General features: G+C 41.2%; 1 protein-coding gene across 1 annotated transcript in view; it reads right to left on the bottom strand.

Moving 5' to 3' along the window:
* KIF5B (kinesin family member 5B) overlaps window positions 1-20,068 on the bottom strand; it is a 34,001-nt gene that overhangs the window by 5,302 nt on the left and 8,631 nt on the right. Inside the window, exons 3-23 of the mRNA XM_077302585.1 lie at window positions 17,143-17,216; window positions 16,175-16,279; window positions 14,543-14,591; window positions 12,795-12,850; window positions 12,626-12,713; window positions 11,911-12,035; window positions 11,195-11,299; window positions 10,691-10,836; window positions 9,775-9,923; window positions 9,145-9,338; window positions 8,441-8,509; window positions 7,263-7,469; window positions 5,985-6,128; window positions 4,629-4,817; window positions 3,501-3,618; window positions 3,047-3,112; window positions 2,844-2,949; window positions 2,095-2,196; window positions 701-761; window positions 545-616; window positions 336-440 (exon numbers count right to left, since the gene is read on the bottom strand). Coding sequence (XP_077158700.1) covers window positions 336-440; window positions 545-616; window positions 701-761; window positions 2,095-2,196; window positions 2,844-2,949; window positions 3,047-3,112; window positions 3,501-3,618; window positions 4,629-4,817; window positions 5,985-6,128; window positions 7,263-7,469; window positions 8,441-8,509; window positions 9,145-9,338; window positions 9,775-9,923; window positions 10,691-10,836; window positions 11,195-11,299; window positions 11,911-12,035; window positions 12,626-12,713; window positions 12,795-12,850; window positions 14,543-14,591; window positions 16,175-16,279; window positions 17,143-17,216 — 2,330 coding nt within the window. The remainder of the gene's footprint in view (window positions 1-335; window positions 441-544; window positions 617-700; window positions 762-2,094; window positions 2,197-2,843; window positions 2,950-3,046; window positions 3,113-3,500; window positions 3,619-4,628; window positions 4,818-5,984; window positions 6,129-7,262; window positions 7,470-8,440; window positions 8,510-9,144; window positions 9,339-9,774; window positions 9,924-10,690; window positions 10,837-11,194; window positions 11,300-11,910; window positions 12,036-12,625; window positions 12,714-12,794; window positions 12,851-14,542; window positions 14,592-16,174; window positions 16,280-17,142; window positions 17,217-20,068) is intronic.

Here is a 20,068-nt window from a genome sequence, read left to right as displayed (position 1 = left end):
GTTGATTTTAACAGCAATCATGAATTTTAGAGCTTGAAAAACCTATTTAGCAAACGCTGTTCATTTTAAAGTTTCTTATAAGCCTCCTTCCGCCTCTGGGGAAAGACAGGGTATAAATGTAAAAAAATAAACAAATAAATAATATCCTCTATTGTGGTTTTAAAGAACAACTGCCTGAAAAGGAATTGCATTTGCTGGCAGGGGCTCATGGGAACTGTAGTCCATGAACATCTGGAGGACCACAGGTTGACTACCCCTGCTCCAGGCTCTACAAGAATAACCAACTTTCATAAAGCTATTGGCCAAAGTCCTAGAAGTTAGCCATGCAAGAATACCTGTTTGTGGACTTTTGTGAGCTGTTCAAGGTTATTTTCAAGAAAAGAGATCTTCTGCTTTTGGGCAGCACTCCCCCCAGTGTCATCAGAGTCAATCTCGGCACTCTGTAAAAAGGAAGAGGAGTAACCATTGAGTTTAGGCTCCAAAGGAACCAGCATCAAAAGGGGGCAGAAGCCTTTGAAACAAACCCAATTACATCTTGCATTACCTTCTTCACTCTGGTCGCCAAATCTTGAACAAACAGCTTCCTCAGATTGTGCAGGGTCTGTAGTTCTTTGGCCTAATAATACAAGTCATCTCTTAGTAAGGTTCTAAAGACACTTGACCATTTGGAAAAAAACAACATTCTGCGTAAATTACTTACCACAGTCTCTTCCAAACCTTTCAAGTCTTGTCTTGCTTGTTCTCTTCTGTCTTGCATAACCCTAAAAGTCACAAAAATTCAGATTCAAAACTTGATGGAGAGACAGAGGATGTCAAATCTGAGGCTCAAAGTAGTTAACAGCAATGCCGCACATAAAAGACGTGAATCAAAGAACCTCAGATAACTTAAAGAACTGGCTTTACATCTCAGAACACAACACTAAACTCTTACTGAAGCAAAGTCCTTGCCAACATGCTGAAAATAAACAGGTTAAGGCTGATGTGAGCTGCATGGGATGGATCTGTTACTAGGACATGGGGAAGAATATAAACTTATGGCATGTTTTATACATGGCACTCAGAATGTTCTGAATGCAAAGAATACGCTATGACCATGTGTTCTCAGATTCTGGAAAAGAACTGGTCAAACCACAGGCCGTTTTGTTTTAGGGAGTTAACAGCTTCATCAGCAGAGGGAAGAAAGGTTTCTTGAATATCCCCCATAACCAGGAAAAAGCAGGGAGGGACCTTCATATGGACAACATTTGTTCACAGTCATACTGGTTTAAAACAAAGCTACAATCCATGTAATGCCTTTTAATAGGACCAGCTGCAAAGACGCAATACAGTGTGCAAGCTTTCAATTACTGAGCAAATCACAGGAAAGCATGTAGAAAACCAAGAGTATAAGATGGTTTAGGGTGACTAAGCAAGCCAAGAGAACGTTAGTGTGTGTAGAGCACAACTACTTTCATGTAAAGTTATAAATAAATATTCTAGGAAGCAAATATCCGATGTGGTCCTTTACTTCTATATATTAACTTCATAAATCAAGAGCTCATTCGAGGCAGTTCTAACATTATACAGAACAGGCTGGACCACACAGAACGCTATTAAGGGCCAAAATAATGTGTGTGCATTCTTGATCAAACCTTGCAAAAGGCACGCCACAACAATGCTTTCGATATAATGGAGTGCATTTGAAACAAAACTCCTGGAGCTGGTTTCATGAGGGTCTCTGTGAAACTGTGGGTTTCTTGACTGTTATACACACCTGCATGTCACCTGTCTCCAAATGTCAAAGTGTGCAAGCCATTTTAACGAGTGATACTTGACAAGATGGGGTAAGATACTCTCAATTTTAATACAGCATTTACCCAAAGGAATTATTATCATTTCAACTTTTAAGAAAAGCTTCTATTACAAAAGCACATAAATGCTTAACGCACTCTCACTACGTTTCCTAATCAGCAACTTCTAGAAAGACTCCACAATATGCATCATCCAGGATGCGCAGGTATGAAATATCCACAGTATTTTAGTAGCCATTTCCATACATAGCTTATGATGAGACATGCATAGCTATGGGTTATTTTCACGGTAACTTTTACTTACGTAAGTTCATGTAGCTTCCTGCTTTTCTCTTGATCTGTAGCTTTCAGCTTATCATGCTCGATTCTGAGTCGTTCTTGCTCAAGCATCATTTTCTGATTTTGACTGAACACAGAAAGCAACAAACATGCGATTATGAGGACAGAAGAGTTCGACACAGTTCTACAAAAGACTGAGTTCACAATGTATAATCCTTTACGTTCCATGTAAACCGCCCTGAGCCTCAGGGGAGAGCAGTATATAAATATAACTAAATAAAGGCCAATAGATGCTTGTCTTGTGACATATGGAAGTCTAAGTACCAAACTGCAAGCACTAGCTAGGTATAATTGCAAACCACAAAATAGGCAGGATTTGACAGGCTGCAGTTGAACAAGGAAGACTCAAACAAAATGTAGTTTGAAAACAGGCTTGTGACGGTTTAAATTATATTATACTAGTTCCTTACAAAATGAGTCTTAAATCAACATGAATGGATGGTGATATTTCTCCTGTAAAGATATACAGTAACTTCCTAGCTCGTGCAAAGGACACAGTTAAAGTAAACAATGAACAGTGGTTCAACAATTAAACTGGGAGGGGGGAGGCTGTTCAAACAAAAGGTGAAGACACCTAGCTCTTGCTTTGGATCTTCAGTATTATGTGTGTGTCTCTCTGAGGGTGTAGACTAGACTGCCTACAATGCCTCTTTCAACTCCAGAACCATGTGTAGCGATTACGCCCAGAAGCACAAAACAGTTTGCAACACTTACTCTTGCAGTTCAGTGATCAGTTTCTCCTTTGCCTCAACTTCGTCTCTCAGGCTGCTGATCTGCTTTTGATGAGTCTCACGGTGGCTCTGAATCTGCTGCTCAACAGCTTGCTAAAGAATCAAGTATTTGGTCAAAATGAATCACTTCAAAAATACAGCTTCTAACTTCAATGATGTAAAAATAACAATTAAAGCAGAGTGTACATGCCTTGACTTCATTTGCAGTTTGAACTTTGTTCAAGTGCTCCTTCTCCATTTCATGGACTTTTTCTAGGGAGGAAAAGGAACAGACTTTTGAATACAGTTTCACAGTCATGGCCTGCCACTCCCAGAACAGTACACTTTACACAAAGAGTATCAAATAGTATTCCTGTTGGACCAGACTAATCTCATCCTGGATCTTGCTTCCAAAAGTGGCTCTGGGCATCCACATGACTGCATAAGCATGTTTCACAAGCATTCAATGCACTTCAGATATATGGATCACTAAGTAGCTATGAAGTGGGCCATGATCAGCCCCACCTTGCAATCAAAGAATGCCTTCCCATGAGAGAATGGCCTTCCCAAGGACTTCACAAACAGCTGACCCTGGAAGCTGGGACTGCTGAAGCCCACAACTCATGCTCTTCAACATAACAAATACATCAGGAAGTCATACTTTGTGCTCGAAGCTCGACTAGTTCATCATTAAGGGAATCCACAGACTCTTCAAGCTGCCTTTTCTTCTGTTCCACATTCTGAAGATACTCTGTAAGTGACTTGATCTTGGCTTCATGCTATCAGAATGAAAAGAAGATGAATATCACATTCAAGCCCACATACAAGATGTTGGCAGTTCAAACCACAAGACCAAACTGCATGTCAGGAAAAATGTATGAGTGAGCTGCTCTGCTGCGTACATCCGTGGTTCCCAACCTCTTTAAGCCTGCAGGCAACTCTGGAATCTTGACAGCAAGTAGCAAGCGAAACTTCACAAGCATGCTGCGACAGGCGGAGCCAAACGCAACAGCTCCCTCCTTCTTCAGAGACCAGATCTGTCAAGATTAGTATTACCCGCGCTTTAAGTGGAAGAATGGTCTAGCCACCGGAAGGACAACAGTCCTGGAGAAAGAGGGAATGGAGGTTCTACGCCTGAAAACTTGCTTCACCTCATGGAGCAGCCCAACTCCCTGGACTCAAGGCTAACACAAAGCTCCCTTCTTGATTTGCAGAAGAGGCACACAGCCAGGTGGCCAAGTTGTAATGGAAGGCTAAGGAATACCTGGGCACTGCCAGTCCTCCTGATTCTGCTGCAGCCATGAAAAACACTTTCCTTTGAATGATAGCAGCCATTAACAAGCCCTGCCTTATAATAGCCCTACTAACTTTCTAAAAGGTTTGGCAGGATTCGGGGGAAGTGGTTGGTTGAAGAGCCCTAGCTTCTACTTGCTGCCCTAAGTTACTGCAGGTGGTGCTTTCAGCCAACGGTGGGAATAAGTCAGCAGCCAATGCAACTGTTGTCATTATCTCACAAGAGCTTTGCTTGTACTGTTTTCAGTTCAGACATGTAAATACGACAATAAAAAAGAAGGCTCACAACAATAATAACTAACCCATGTTTAAACAAACTTAGCTGGAAAAGCTGCTGAAGTGTGGTCAATAATCAGTCACACATCATACAAAAGCTACAGAACACTAGGCTTGCTAAGAAAAAAAATGAATGTACAATGAACTGCTTATGTTAAAAAGAAAAGCTCAAGAAGCAGAAGTAACAAACTGGCAGAGCTAAGTCAACAAGCACATTTACCTGTGAGATACGAAGCTGACAGGCTGCCAACTCTTTTTCATTTTCTTCCATTTTCTTATTGCTTTCTGTTTGAGTACTTTCTAACTGCTTGCACCGCTTCACCATGGTTTTCACTTCAGACTTCATTTTGCTGATGTAGAGTCTTGCAACTGTGAATTCTTCATCAATCATGCCAGTTCCTTCTGGTTGCTGAAAATGAACATTTTGCATTTTTTACATGTTAAATCATGCAACATATACACTGGTGTAACCACGTCCACAGCACAAGACAGCTTTCAAAGCATTCCCTTATCTATAGGTCTAATAACTAATAAAAACTGTAACAATCATGAACCCTCTTAAGGTTTTCTGTATCACAGCTGTCATACAAAGAATATTTATTTCATGAAACAATACACGCGTTTTAAACGTTTAAGCAAGAGGAATGGGAAGGCGACTGTAAGCCGCTTTGAGCCTCTTTCAGGTAGGGAAAAGCGGCATATAAGAACCAACTCTTCTTCTTCTTCTTCTAAACCAGCGCATGGTTTAGGTATCTACTATGATAATGTGGTTTCTTAATATTCCTTTATTCTACAGAGTACCAATATTGCAAAAATAGTTCTCCTGTATTCCAGCAATCTGACCCATAGCAAGATTATCCCTGGCACTGTGGGACCTACATAGAAGTTATAACCCACATGGGACTGGGGTGCAGCAGTAAGGGGGGAGAAATAGGGTAGAATTGCCCGCCTTTTCTTTCTTTCGGCAGCAGCTCTACATTCAGAAGTTACAGAAATGATTTCACCCCATTCCCATACATCCCTGCAGAGCCTGTGCAACTATCCCCCTGTGCAATTTCCGCAATATCAGGAACAAGCTTTCCTGGGGTTTTTATAAGGCTGCCAGAATAAAGAGACAGCAAGAACCACAAGCATAGATGGTTTTAAAAGATCTACGGAGGAGAGGTCTATCAATGGCTGCCAGTGAAGGTGAGCAAAGAGAACCTCCACATTCAGTGTCGGTAAACCTTTGAGTACTAGTTCTACTGGAAACACCAGAAGGCCTCAGCCCCTATGCTGGACTAGATGTACCACTGGTCTGATCTAGCAGCCTCCGTTTAGATGCTATACATGTATGGCTACGATAAAGCCTTCTATGAGCATCTGGTACCTGCCATTACAGGCAACTAGGTAAGAAGTTTTATTATTCATTAGTAAAGACGTGGTCGTGCATCTAGCAGGAGCTTCAAATGTCTAGGCGTCTTCTCTTCAAGATAGGATCAGAAGCACGGAAACATAGCGTGCTTTTACGCCCCAGTGAGAGCAGACATGTGAAGCTGCTCTTCGCTTTCTGAGACCTGCCTGAGCTTCCACTCACCTTCACATCATTATTCCCCACAGCGATTCCTATTTCCGCAAGATCCTTCAGTAAGGACGCCATCATTTCTGTGGCCCGTTTCTTCTGGTGATTGGTCATTTCCTTAAGTTTCTGAAGTTCCGTATCTATACTGGCTAGTGTGATCTGAAACAAGACGACAAAAAGCCATCAAAGAACGCAGAGCGGATGTGATCGGTATGCACAAAAAAGAATGATGTGTCTCCTAAAAGGAATGTGAAGTGGGATGGGCAGGCCAGGGGTGAGCAAGAACGGGCTACCTTCTGGAATTCAGTAGTACTGATAAACTGTAAGGACTAAGGTTGCTTTAATTATGTAGAATGCTTTGGGCTGATCCTGCGTTGAGCAGGGGGTTGGACTAGATGGCCTGAATGGCCCCTTCCAACTCTATGATTCTATGAATCTATAAAAGTGATGATGCCTGAGTACAGCTTTCCCCTTCAGACGTTCCTGAGTGAGTACATCTTACACCTTGCAATACAATCAAACAAAAACTCTTCCTGGAACTAGTTTAAAAAGTAAATACCACTAGATCTGCCAAATAGTCTTTCAGAGACCCTATAAAACCAGGAGTGGCCAAACCATGGACTACGATTACCATGAACCCCTGCCAACATACAGCCAATATACCAGCCACCTGTGCTATAGATGCTGCCAAGCCAGCAGGGCATATGTGATGCTATGAGTATGAGCTGCAATGAAATGGATTCTATCGTTTATCTTCTTATTCCTCTTCTCCTTTTCCCCAAGGAACACAGGGTTGCATGAGATTCCAGCCTCTTCACTATTCTATTCAAACACTGTAAAGTAAAAGCCCATTTCAGTGAGTGGCCTAAGTTTACACTGTGAGTTTCATCACTAAAGGAGATCTGTGTTCCCCTTCCTAGGCCAACACTCTTAACAATACCACCACACTGGCATATGCTATTGCTATATGAGATAATGCTGGTTTGGAAAATAGAGAAGTGCTTCTAATATGTGCACCTAAATAGACTTGTTTATGACCAACTAGTTCCTCTTAACCTGCACCTGAAATAGATGACAAGCACATGGCAACAAAAAAACCCTTTATTCATGCAGTTGCTTTTTATCAAACAAATGGCTCATGAATGCCTGTAATTTCAGTTCTTCATGGTCTGCACGGACTCTACATGAAACCTAGCTTTAAAAAGAAGATTTAGAAAAGATTTCATGTTTGGTTCACAATTCCCAGCAACCACAAAGTTAGAGATGCTGAATTCCTTGACCCTGTTTGCCTACCGATTTCTGATTAAGTTCATCGCTAAGCAGCTCGTATTCCTTTGCCTTGTCCTCTACTTCTTGGGACTTCTGGTCATAGTTGACAGCCAGTTCCTCAAGGGCCTGGAGCACCTCTTTCACTTCTTCTTTAGAAGCGTCATTTTCAGCCTGCAGGCGATTCAGTTCAGCTTGCATATTGTCTTGGTCCCGCCTAGTAGATGCTAGAAGCTGCACACAGAAGTAATGTCAATTGTCTGCTTTATTCATTCTGCAAATATTAAAATGCTCCTAATTATCTATCTCAGGGGTAGTCAACCTGTGGTCCTCCAGATGTTCATGGACTACAATTCCCAGGAGCCTACAATTCTCATGGGAATTGTAGTCCATGGACATCTGGAGGACCACAGGTTGATTACCACTGATCTATCTGATGATTAGCTGAAGTTGCCCAAGTATACCAGGGTGCCTGCTCAACAACATGAGTTCACTGGAACATTTCATGAGACTGCTCTCCATTTTGAGTTCTTAGATTTTAGAAATGCACTCAAAGGTGATTCTGATGACATTAGAAATGCTAAACAGATACTTAGAAATGCTAAACAAATTTTTACAAGGTATGATTTATTCTTTCTGAAATGTTTAAAAAATAAAACTGAAAATAGTGGTAATCCTACAAGGTATATTTAACTTCAGCAGAAGCCGTATCTGTAAAAACAGAACTATCCCACATATTGATGTTATTTACATTTAGCCATCATGGCGCATGATGCTTTTTAGTACAATAGTCTGGGGTACAAGGGTTCCCAAAGCAGAGTCAATGGGTGTCATGACACCCGCCAAGTGTGTTTAGGACGTGGACGGGGGGTCAGGAGGGGCTTTTACCCAGCAAGACTTCTAACAGCTCACTGGAGACTTGATTAGCTGTGCAGATTTTTAAAAGCACTGTGCTGGCAGCAGCTGCCGCCGCGGATGTGACTGAAGATAAGATGCAGTAGCCATTTTGTGGCTAGCTATGCTTCCTGAAGCAGCAATTCTGCGGCTGTGCTCACCACACTATGTCAGAATGTCAAAGGTGCCGGCTGGCTCAAAAGAAAAAAACAAAAAAAACAAGGATCCCTTGTCTAGCAAACTCTCTCAAGCAATTATTTTAATGGATACTAAATAATAAGAAAACAAACTCCCTTGAGAACTAAACTCACCTCTTCCTGGTCCAACATCTGTGTTTTCAGCTTTTCAACCAACTGGCTCTGCTGATTAATTTCTTCATCCTGTATATTAAAAAAATAAATAAATCCACTTGTACTATACAGGCCACTAAAATGTCCAAGTTCAATAAGAGGTGCTTGACCAACTTCACAGTGATAAAGACCCAGCTGGTTTTTTTCTATGTTCTTTACAGTCCGCCCTTACACATAGTGAGTTGGTACCATCAACAAAATGGGACATACATTAGAAGTTTAGAAGTCTGCAACCACCAGAAAGAATTAAGCATTCTGGCCAAATCTCAGCTTAAATCTTCCAGCTAATCATCTTTAGCATGCAATAAAGTTGTCTGGTACCAAAGAACTGGAGCACACAAAGAACTTTGTCACAGGACTATAACCAACTATTTTTCAGCTTATGAACTTTGTCACTGAATTTAAGTTTGTCACTTCCAAAACCACTGCCTTAGCGTTTGCTTTCAGGTACTGAAACGTAGCTGCCTTCAATTTCTACACTGCTTGAGATCAGCTGTCCCCTACAGTCTCACCTGAATAAGAACTAACACGGCCTCCAGTTCCTACTTGAAACACAAATTCTTTAAATTGACTGTGGGGAGATGCTCTGTTTGCTTATCAGAACACACGGTCGCAGATTCTAGTAATGTTTTAAGACAAAGCATATGCATGAAAACCTAACATACCTTATCATCTAGCTGTTTGTACAATTTAGCAATTTCTTCTTCACACTTTCTCCTTTCGGCATCAGTAAAACTGCCTACCACTCCAATCGTGGCAGTCGGGGTATCATTAGTGATAGTAACATCCTTATCCACAGCAAAGGCTTCCAAGTTGGCTTTCTCCTTGTCGAACTGTTCATCAACAGGTACGGTCTCACCTTGAAATACAATCAGTCCCCAAACAAATGTTATCTCTATTGCTGTTATCTACATATTTACAAGTTGATTCGATATTAGACTGGTCAAGACAGGGCACAAGTTTTGCAGAAGAGTAAAATATTCATATTTTTAAGGCTACTTAAACATATCTGTGAATGCCATTAGTAATCAGCTGGAGAACACCCCTTTCTGGTCATGGCATGAAGAACTGAATAAAAATGGTGACATTCAGTTAAGTAGTTATTTGGAAGGGCTGTAATGACACTCTAAATACCTAGGTGCAAGCTTTGTGTCAAGTATAGGTACAGCTAGAAGTTTGGGATTTTCCCAGCCTTACGGTCAAGACTGAAGATGAGTTTGCAATGCAACGAAGAATGTACTTGTCCTGCACGCGCTCAGAGGAACAGGGACGACAGCCGTGATGGCTCAACTCACCATTACGCCACCTGTTGAGCTCATTTTCAAGCCACTGGATGGTGTTGCGTAGCGTCTTGTTCCTTTCCTTCTCTCTTTCATATTTCTTCTTCCATTGCTCTGCAGTTAACTCTACATTGACACAAACCGTGTTCTTTATAGTCTTGGCTCTAGAAAGGCAAATCAAGAATTCATTGTGTTGACAAAAATATTGGGCAGTTCGCAAGATATTCCACGTCTGATTCACACCAAGGATTTTAACTTCGATCTACAGCACAAGAACTTTGCCCTCATGACTTTAAAGGAGCCTCAAATAGTTCTTCAATGTCCCCAAAGGATACAAGTATCCTATGTTTCCTTATAAACTCACCTCTAGACACTTTGCCCATCTTGTGAGTTACGCTAGCAGAAGCAGATCTGCCACCTGCCTGTTACTACTGCTGACAGCCACTGTGGAAGAAAGGGGGTGGGGAATGGTGCCCAACCCCAAGAAGTAACATTCTATCCTAAGAATCCCTCCCCCCCAAATCTCTGTGGTCCTAGAATGTCCATGGGAAGTAATGTCCCTTCCTGGAGTCAGATGCAGTACTGCCCCACCCAATCAACTAGGGGTTGCAGGTACAAGGCTGATACCCCCTAATCAAAAGTATAAGCATAATGTAGTCACACCAGTAGAAGTTTTAAAGTGAGCTGCAGATGAGTTTACAAACTTGATCAACTTTTGCAAGCTATAATCGTGGTTTCCAACAATGTCACCATCCATTTGTAAATTGCTGTGACTTCTTTTAAATGCAAATTCACAAAAGTCAACTACTGTCAAACTCTGAGACAAACAATGCTGATCAGGTGGACTACCAATATATTTATATTGGATTCCAAGGCAGTGCAATCCCTCCGGACTACACTCAATAAACAAACTTCTCTTTTAAAATCTCACCTCTGACCAAACAAGAGTGTAGATTTTGTTTCGGATTCATTGTAAGATGATGGGGAGCAACAAATAACGATTGTTGTTCTACAGTTGCCACCTAGTGAATCTTGAAGGATCCTGGTCATCTTACTGTCACGATATGGAACATAGGTCTGTCAAAAAAATTGAAAGGCCACCTGTTTAGTTACAACAATTTGTCTAAATGCCACTTGAATAAGCATTTTGTGTTGCCAATGTATGCAAAGCAGTCTTATTACATGGCCGCTACTTGAGATCATAAACTTACAGAACGGCATTTTCAAACGGGAAATCCTATTTAAACATGTTGCATAAATGGTTTTTTGTATGTAGTTTTAAGGCACAGCATCTCAAGGGACTTGAGATATCTAGCTGTAAATCCCTTCCCTTGCTGTAGATTCTCATCATATTCAGCCACATTCAACATCTCCAAACAGAAACAAAACTAAAGAGATTTTCACCCACATGCGTTCAAAGCAGAGATACACTTACGCTGTTCTCAGCTAAAGCAGAAATGACGTTGCCAAGAGCCGACAAAGACTTGTTGATGTTCTTAGCCTCATCCAGCACGGCACCTTCTGCTCCTGTTTTACTAACCTGAATTAAAAAAAAACACAACCCCTATCATAAACCAAGTTTATAATCAATTCTGGACCCCCTAACATAACCACCGAGCACAATAAGATTCTCCCAACCTTGCTGCTACAGGTACCATCTCCAATAAGTGATTTCATGGGGCCAAAGGACTCTCTAGAGCAGGGGTAGTCAACCTGTGGTCCTCCAGATGTTCATGGACTACAATTCCCATGAGCCCCAGCCAGCATTTGCTGGCAGGGGCTCATGGGAATTGTAGTCCATGAACATCTGGAGGGCCACAGGTTGACTACCCCTGCTCTAGAGTAGTCCAAAGAGGCTCAGACTCATCTGTATGGGACACAGAGAAGACAATCACATTTCTGTGTAAACCACAGAAAAGTGTTCAGACACAATGGCACCTCTCATATACTCCTGGATTATAGAATAAGCACCTGCAATTGCAAAAAGCTGCTGCTCATAAACTGAGGCGACTGAATATTCGTGGCTCATGATGCATGTTAACAGGCCACCACGCCCACCCCTGTATTGTAATGGCAACATCCAACACCTATCTGGACAGCTTAGTAAAACCACCCAACTCCCCAGCCAATGTTTCGGAAAATGTGCATTACCTTTTCGCTACCTGCCAAGTCTACAAGGTAAAGCTTTCCACTCAATTTCTGTTCCGTCTGAGTATTTTCTTGTTTTACGTTAATGAGAAAGATGCTGTGACTTCGAGAACTGTGTTCATTCATGTCTAGAACAGAAACATTTAATGAGCTCATCAAACACGTATTCCGGCAACGAACCTCATTGGCCAATTCAGTTGCGTTGTCCAGCAACTGAAATAAGAGGTTACGTGAGCAGATTTGCACAGTTCCTTGAGACCAAAGGTCAACAGAAAGATACCAAATATATGCTAAGAATGGTTCTCCTGAAAACCAGACTAAACTCTTTGCAGCAGCAGAGAATAGGTGCAGGTGAGTAAACACGCCAGGCCATGGGGTAGTCTAAAGGGATACAGATCTTTTCTCTAAGGCAGCAGTTCTCAACCGCCCTGATGTTGCGACGCCTATAAGAGGAGTGGCGGTGCCGCTCCTGCGCACCCCAACGTTGGCCTCCTCTGTGCGGCCTCGGTGATCTCCGTGGCTTCCAAGAGCACCGAGGAGGCCAGCTGCAGAGGAGGCCAGCACCATGCCGCCACCACGCTCTCTCGGTGACCCCTCATACACAATATCAAAAAACTAGTGCATATAATTCTATATTGAATATATGTTTTGTATGTGCTCACCGTGTTAGAACTAGGTGCACAGAACCCTAGCCCTTTCTGCCAAATGAACCACTTACTTGTGACTGCTACATGTCTGTTAGATTTTCCTTCATCTATTGTATCCATAACTTCATCTGGACTACACACAAAACGTTCAGTGCAACCCTGTGGGGAAAAAATAAAGCAGCTGTTACTTACAAGAACTACAAGGAGAACCGAGACACTTGGCTCAATTCTTATACCTACCTTCACGTAAGGTACCCTGTTTTTGTCCTCATGAACAGAAAGATTGGTCTTGGAGACTGGAAGAGAAAAAGTCTTAATCAAGAGTTGTCTTCTTGGTGAACAGCTATTATCTGGCTGAAGAGATCATTTTTAAGGACTACGCCCCAACCTTATTAACCTGCCTGTTGTTTAAGGTTTAATTTAAGACCCTGTTCCTGATGCCTGCAAAGAGTGGGTGGAAGGTATTTACAAAAACAACCATTTTTTGAACTGTTGCCCTGTTTACGGAATGCCAACCCTAGGTACATGCACTTGCTACCTCTTCTAATTTCTAACCAGAGTAAGCCATGCCTCACAGGAAAGCTCACAAAGAAGGCATGAAGGTGATGATCATCCTGTTTGCTTCCCATCAGCTAGTTCTCTTGATACCCTTCTGAAGTTTGTTGGTTATCACTACTTACCTCTGTGGATACAGCTAAGCCTTCTCTGCTCCTGGTTGATAATATCAATAACATTTTATTTATGAGCTGCTCTTCCCAGAGCTTAACTCCAACTATAGTAGCCATCACCGTACATCTTTAATGGTCACAAACTGACTTGCCAGCCAACTGTTCCATCCACCAACTTTCTCACAGTCACCAATAATTTTACGTAACTTATCACATCACTTCACAGAACCCAGCACAGTAAATGTTTTGTCCTAAACCTTCAAGCTTTTATGTCTTTTTCTTGCTGGAATAGTTTCCCAATTGCTTGATGGTTTTCAGTTCTCTGTACTCATTCTCTGTACTCAAAACTCTAAACATACTTGATGAGCTAACTGAAATGGTACAAAGCATGGCTGCACCACAGGCTTCTACTACGGTGTTGCAATGTTTAGTATCTATGTTCAATCTGCTTCCTGATACTTCAGGACTCTGATCTCTCTTCCCCTTCAATGAGCTTTCATTTGCAATTCAAGGCAATGTACATTAACAGTTAAAAACACTTCCAGTTGAAAGAGCAAACCCCACATCTCTCCCTCCCCACTTTCCCACTATATCTCTTTAAAAGACGGCCACTAGGATATATAAAATACTGCTAACCAAATGTATGCATACCTGGGCCAGAATGTTTATTTATTTTTTATTATGGGATTTATATTCTGCCCTAACTTTGGAAACTCAGGGCAGATTACATTTCATGGCATACATACAATCCCTTAAAAAAAGTTAAAATTAGTACAGTAATAGCAGTAAAACATTTATATTATAATTCTACTAAATAAAATGATAAATTTATGATAAAACACAGAGCACTAAAATCAGCTGCAACATTTCCGTAATGTGGAGGGATCATTCTGTAATGTGGAGGGATCATTCGGAAACGGAGGCACAGTGTTTCAGCTTGCTGGGGGTGCACAGAGGCCAACAGACCTCAACCATAGGACCAGTGGAATCTAGATTTTGTTGATGAAGTGAACAGGGTATTTTTCAGTTTGGGTCTATTGGACCTGGAAAAAAATTTGGGATTCCCAACTTTTCCTAGATCCCAATATAGTGCGGTACTGAGATCCACGATTTTCCCGAAATCCTAAAAAGGGGAGGTAGTGGTTTTGCACCATGGGTGCTACCAACAGACCCGAGAAGAAAAACACTGACCTTGGGCCTGGCTTGATTTATTAGCTTTCCAACTTGTAGGGGAGATATATAAATAGAACACAAGATGATCAACTAATTTGCAATTCCCCATTTGCAACTGTCATTCCCAATGAATAAACATGCACTCACCATCCAAAAGGTCCCTTATTTTATCAAGATAAATTTCAAAATATGACACCTGAAAGAATAAAACATATTTGGAAACAATGAAAACTGTAATCCCAATCTAGCTACACAAAACAGCCTGTAAACCTATACGGTTCTACTAGGTCAAAGATGATCCAGGCCAGAAAAAAACTTCACTTTAATATTAGATTAATGCCACTTTGGGCTTAATGTATTGCTGACATATTCCAAATCTGTACATTATTGGCAACAATGTTTCAAACATTATCTGCGGTAAAACTCATCTTTCAAATCAATGCACACGTCTTGAATACAGCAACGTCATGTTCTAATTTGTCTGACATAGCTTAGTCTTAAAGTATGGGTGTATCCCCTCACAATATGATATGGCGCTGGGAGACTTAATACACACACCCCAGCAGTTTCCCTGATACACAGAGATATTCCTGACACCTCTCTGGATGTTTTTCAAGCCTAAAATACACATCTGGGGGCCTGATCACAAAACACCATTTTTCTGCTAAAGACTCCAGAATAATTTGCTTAGACAACTGCAATACTGTGTTACACTACAGGTGAATGCAATTCATGATGCACCTAGTTAATCACATTTTTGTTGTGTATAGGAAAGATATATAAAAATTTATTTTCTTATACGCTCTTCCATAACATGAAAAAAATGACAAAAACACAGTAAGTAGAACAGATTAGCCTTCATCATAAAAAACAATGATTAGGTTTGACAAGCACAACGTGGGATACTGGTAATACCAAAGCTGCTGACTCAGTTGATATGTCCCAATTCAGCTTAACACATCAAAAAATGGTTTTGAACAACAGTTTTAATTGCACAATAAAATCTGGGGCAAAATGTACTTGCAACTGACTTATGAAGCAGTTATTTCAATGAGTAACCAATGAAATTTCACAAAGGCAAAACTGGGCGATGTAAGGGTATTCGCAAGCCTGTGTGTAAAAGAGCAATTGGCAATCAGTTAAGCCTATATAGAAAACAGCTCTTCCTAGAGAGTAGTAATTGAAATGAACAAAGTAATATACCAATCAAAGCCAGCTTGGTGTAGTGGCTAGGAGTAGCAGCTTCTAATCTGGCAACCCAGGTTTGATTCCCTGCTCCTCTACAAGCAGCCAGCTGGGTGACTTGGGTACTGATAATACTGTTCTCATAGAGCAGTCCTTTTCAGAGCTCTCACTGCCTCCCCTCCCTTCAATGGATGAGGAAGGGGAGGAGAGGAATGGAAAGCGATTCTAAGCTACTTTGAAACTCCATCTGGTAGTGAAAAGCAAGGAAGCAAAAACAACTCTTCTTCTAAAACAAAGCATTTTTATGCACCTCTTTATTACTGGCTACTAAAGATGCGTCAAGCCAGACAGAAACATCAAACTCTCAGTTTAAACTGGCTTTAATAGCTCTGTTTCAAAGTTAGGAAACAGACCTGAGAAAACAAAAGGTGTTGCAACATTTGCAACAGGCTCTGGGGTCAAGCTGTGTGATGTAAGAAAGGTGATGATAGATCTGTTCCTTTTAAAAATCTTCTCTAAAAATATATGCTGGTATATTAATGAGCTTGTACTGAGATACTTCCAACCCATTACATTTAAAGAAAAAAAGATTACCTTAATGTGAAATTCCAAATTTTCATCCATGGAATAAATATAATTAAATATATCTTGCACTATCCTTGGAATAATCCCCATTCCATCTGGATCATGTAGTTTCCCCTGGAGAGGGAAAGGAAAGAATACACATTTAAGTGCACCACATCATTAAGAGAATTCCATGCATAACCAATTCAAGTACTTTTCTGTGATTCTCATGCCCCAAACAAAAGCTGCTCCTGATGATTAGGGTACCCTCGGAATTGAAGCAGGAAGCACACCACTGCAGCAAGAGCAACAGAAAGACTGACAATCACCCCACCTCTCCAGTGCAAATAGAAGGGGGGGTCCATCTCTGCATAGAGCTCTTTGGATCCCTGTTCCTGTCCTATGCAACACTGTACCAGGACCAACCTTAAGGCCGCCCATACCTTGGACCGACACTACCTGGCCAACTGCAAATGTAGCAATAAAAGTGTATCTGATTGGAGCATTAAGATACTTACCCATTAAAAAAAAGAAAAGAAATCCAGTGCAAGTTACATTAGTACAATATTTCTACAACCAACTGTAGGTCTAAGGAAGCACAGTAAAAAAACATATTCAATTAAAAGGAACTACACCACTGATTACCCAATATTATAAATAAGAAAAAAAACGAAATCAGCAGGCCAAAATGATAAGTCTCACATCCACTCTTGTTTGGTGTAAAAAATGTAAAAAAATGCAGTATGCTTAAAGAAGAACAGAGATCTTAACTGGAAGGTGGTTTAAAAAAAAACAGTTTTGAACACAGAATTGCAAGCTATTCTCCCCAAAATAGAAATGTCTGTGGTAACTATATTCTTTGTAATTTAACCACTCTGATGAAGAGTACATAATCAATTGCCTTGCATAGCTTACAACAGAAGAAAAGACCAAGGCTAGAATTAATTACTGTTTGTACCAAAGATTTTCATTTAATGTTTCATCCCCAGGTGCATTACCTCCATAGTATGTGTCTTCCCAGATGATGTCTGTCCATAAGCAAATATTGTACCATTATATCCCTCAAGTACATCTAGGATTTAAAAGTACACATTTATTTATTATATATTTATATACCGCCCTCCCCTTTCAGCTCAGGGTGGCTTACATAGAACACGGGGAACATAGTAATAAGCACAATATAATTCTGTAAAACATCAAATAAACAGCAGTAACAGTGGTTTCAATAGCATTTCAGTGACTGGTGAAACAACATTAACATGTTAACTGTCCCATGGCTGGTCAGTTTGGAGTTCAGTTCATTGGGGAAGGGTTTCTGGGGGGCCCAGTAGATGATATTGGTTGGATCGACCTCAACCAAATGCCTGGTGAAAGAGTTCCATTTTACAGGACCTGCAGAACTGTGCTAGCTCCAGCAGGGCCCTGATCTCTTCTGGAAGTTCATTCCACCAATTGCGAGCCAGGATGGAGAAAACTCTGGCCCTGGTTGAGTTCAGACTTGGAGCCAGGGATCACCAGCCAGTTGAAGGTGGCAGAGCATAAAGCTCTTTAGACCAGGGGTAGTCAACCTGTGGTCCTCCAGATGTCCATAGACTTCTGGAGGACCACAGGTTAACTACCCGTGCTTTAGACAAGAAGAGAGTCTGTGGAGGCACCTATTTCAAGACAGGGGCCTCATGCAAGGTGGTTTTTCACAAAGATTTCAGCAAATGTTTATCTAGCGCACAAGAGGGAAACAGAACAAGCAGACTTTGCCTATCCAGCATAAACATTTGTCAAGGATGGTGAGAGGGAAAGGGTTAACATTTGTTTTTGCCCTGCATAGGGCAACTGTAGTCTAACTTACTATGTTTAATATCCATTTAACAGTTTCTCTCTTGAGCATTTATTGATAACATAATACAACTCAAAAAAAAAAGATAGAAAATAGATAATATAAAACACTAAAATAAGATATAAAACGTATCAGGATCACTCTAAATATATCTTATCCCCCAAGATGTTTCCCCTTTGACCAGGCTCAGGATGCCTCTAACACTCTCCAGTGTAATTCAATTTTACAACCTGGTCAGAAAGTCAGAGGAGGCAACATCCCTCAACCTCTTCTAGGAGTCTGCTCCAATAGTGTGGGGCAACTGTTTAGGAGTGTTGAAGAACATGCCTTAAACAAAGGGCATGATGACAACAGACGTTGACAGGAAGCTGCTGTAAGAGAACATGCAGGGAGAGGCAGTGCTTCAAGCATGTGGGCCCCATGCCATAAAGGACTTTAATGGTGAGCTCCAATCCAGTAAAGAAAAGTAACATGGTTGTACCAGCTAGCTTCCTATAATAAACAGCTTTGCACCAGGTCCAAGTTCAGGATTGTCATCAAGAACAGCCCCACATAAATATTTACGTAGTCTAGCCTCAAGGAGGAGAGTGCCAAAATTGGCTTGAAACATCAAGAAAACAAAGATCATCTGGCCCTCTCAATTCCTGGCAAATAGATGGGGAAGAAATGGAGGTAGTGACAGATTTTATTTTCCTGGGCTCCAAGATCACTGCAGATGGGGACTGCAGCAAAGAAATTAAAAGACGCTTGCTCCTGGGGAGGAAAGTTATGGCAAATCTAGACAGCATCATAAAAAGCAGAGACATCACCCTGCCAACAAAAGTGCATTTAGTCAAGGCTATGGTATTCCCAGTTGCAATGTATGGCTGCGAAAGTTGGACCATAAGGAAGGCAGAGCGTCAAAGAATTGAGGCTTTTGAACTCTGGTGCTGGAGAAGACTCTTGCGAGTCCCTTGGACTGCAAGGCAAATAAACCGGTCAGTCCTAGAGATCAACCCTGCCTGCTCCTTAGAAGCCCAGATCCTGAAGATGAAACTGAAATACTTTGGCCACCTCATGAGAAGGAAGGACTCCCTGGAGAAGAGCCTAATGCTGGGAGTGATTGAGGGCAAAAGAAGAAGGGGACAACAGAGATTGAGGTGGCTGGATGGAGTAACTGAAGCAATAGGTGCAAACTTAAATGGACTTTGGGGAATGGAAGAGGACAGGAAGGCCTGGAGGATCATTGTCCGTGGGGTCGCGATGGGTCGGACACCACTTCGCACCTAACAACAACAACAAGCCTCAAGGATACTGACACATGAATAAGCACGAACAGTTTCAGCATCTTTAAATAGAGCCCTAGTTTCCTAATCAACTGCATGAGGGGGGAAAAAAACATTTCTCATGGACATGAGCAAAGGGCCATGAACCAGCAAGACTCCCAAGCCCTTATGGTAGCCCTTTTGGCCAGCATTTCCTTAATCTTATCTGGATTCAACTTCAGTTTGTTCTTTCTTGGACACTTGACCACTGCATTCACATTAACTTCATTTGATAATTTGTTTGCAGCAAAATCACCAGAATACTTAAACATGTCCCTAGAACAGCATCTGGATTGCCCTTGAAGAGGGTGGAGGGCCGTCAAGAATACGGTCTTTTGAGTTGACATTTATAGAACACCTCCTCCCAAGGACATTTATACCACACCAAAACTGTGAAAGACAGCTTTATTATCCCAAGGCTCTAATAAATGGATTCGTTGATCTTTTTGTTATGGTTTAAGATGGTTTGTTGGCATTTTGTGTGTTCCATTGAACTTGTGGGCATATATGTTCCACCAAAGTAAGGAAGAAATAACAATTTCCCAATGTAAGATTCTCTGTGATGTATACAAAACCATGGAAAGTCACACTGAAAACTCTCAACCTAAAAAAAAAAAGCCTTAAGGCTTTAGAATCAAAACCATTCTTTACCCTATTGAGACTTATTACTTCCTATTCTTTCTACAATTAGAACCACTGTAATATGCCATTAGGGCAAATACAAGACACACCTATCATAACACGAAATAAAAGGCATGAGTCACAAATGGAATTGCTACATATATT

The sequence above is a fragment of the Paroedura picta genome, chromosome 11, assembly GCF_049243985.1.
Source record: "Paroedura picta isolate Pp20150507F chromosome 11, Ppicta_v3.0, whole genome shotgun sequence".
Lineage (NCBI taxonomy): Eukaryota > Metazoa > Chordata > Lepidosauria > Squamata > Gekkonidae > Paroedura > Paroedura picta.
The sequence above is the reverse complement of the archived record's forward strand: the minus strand, read 5'-3'. Positions and strand labels throughout refer to the sequence as shown.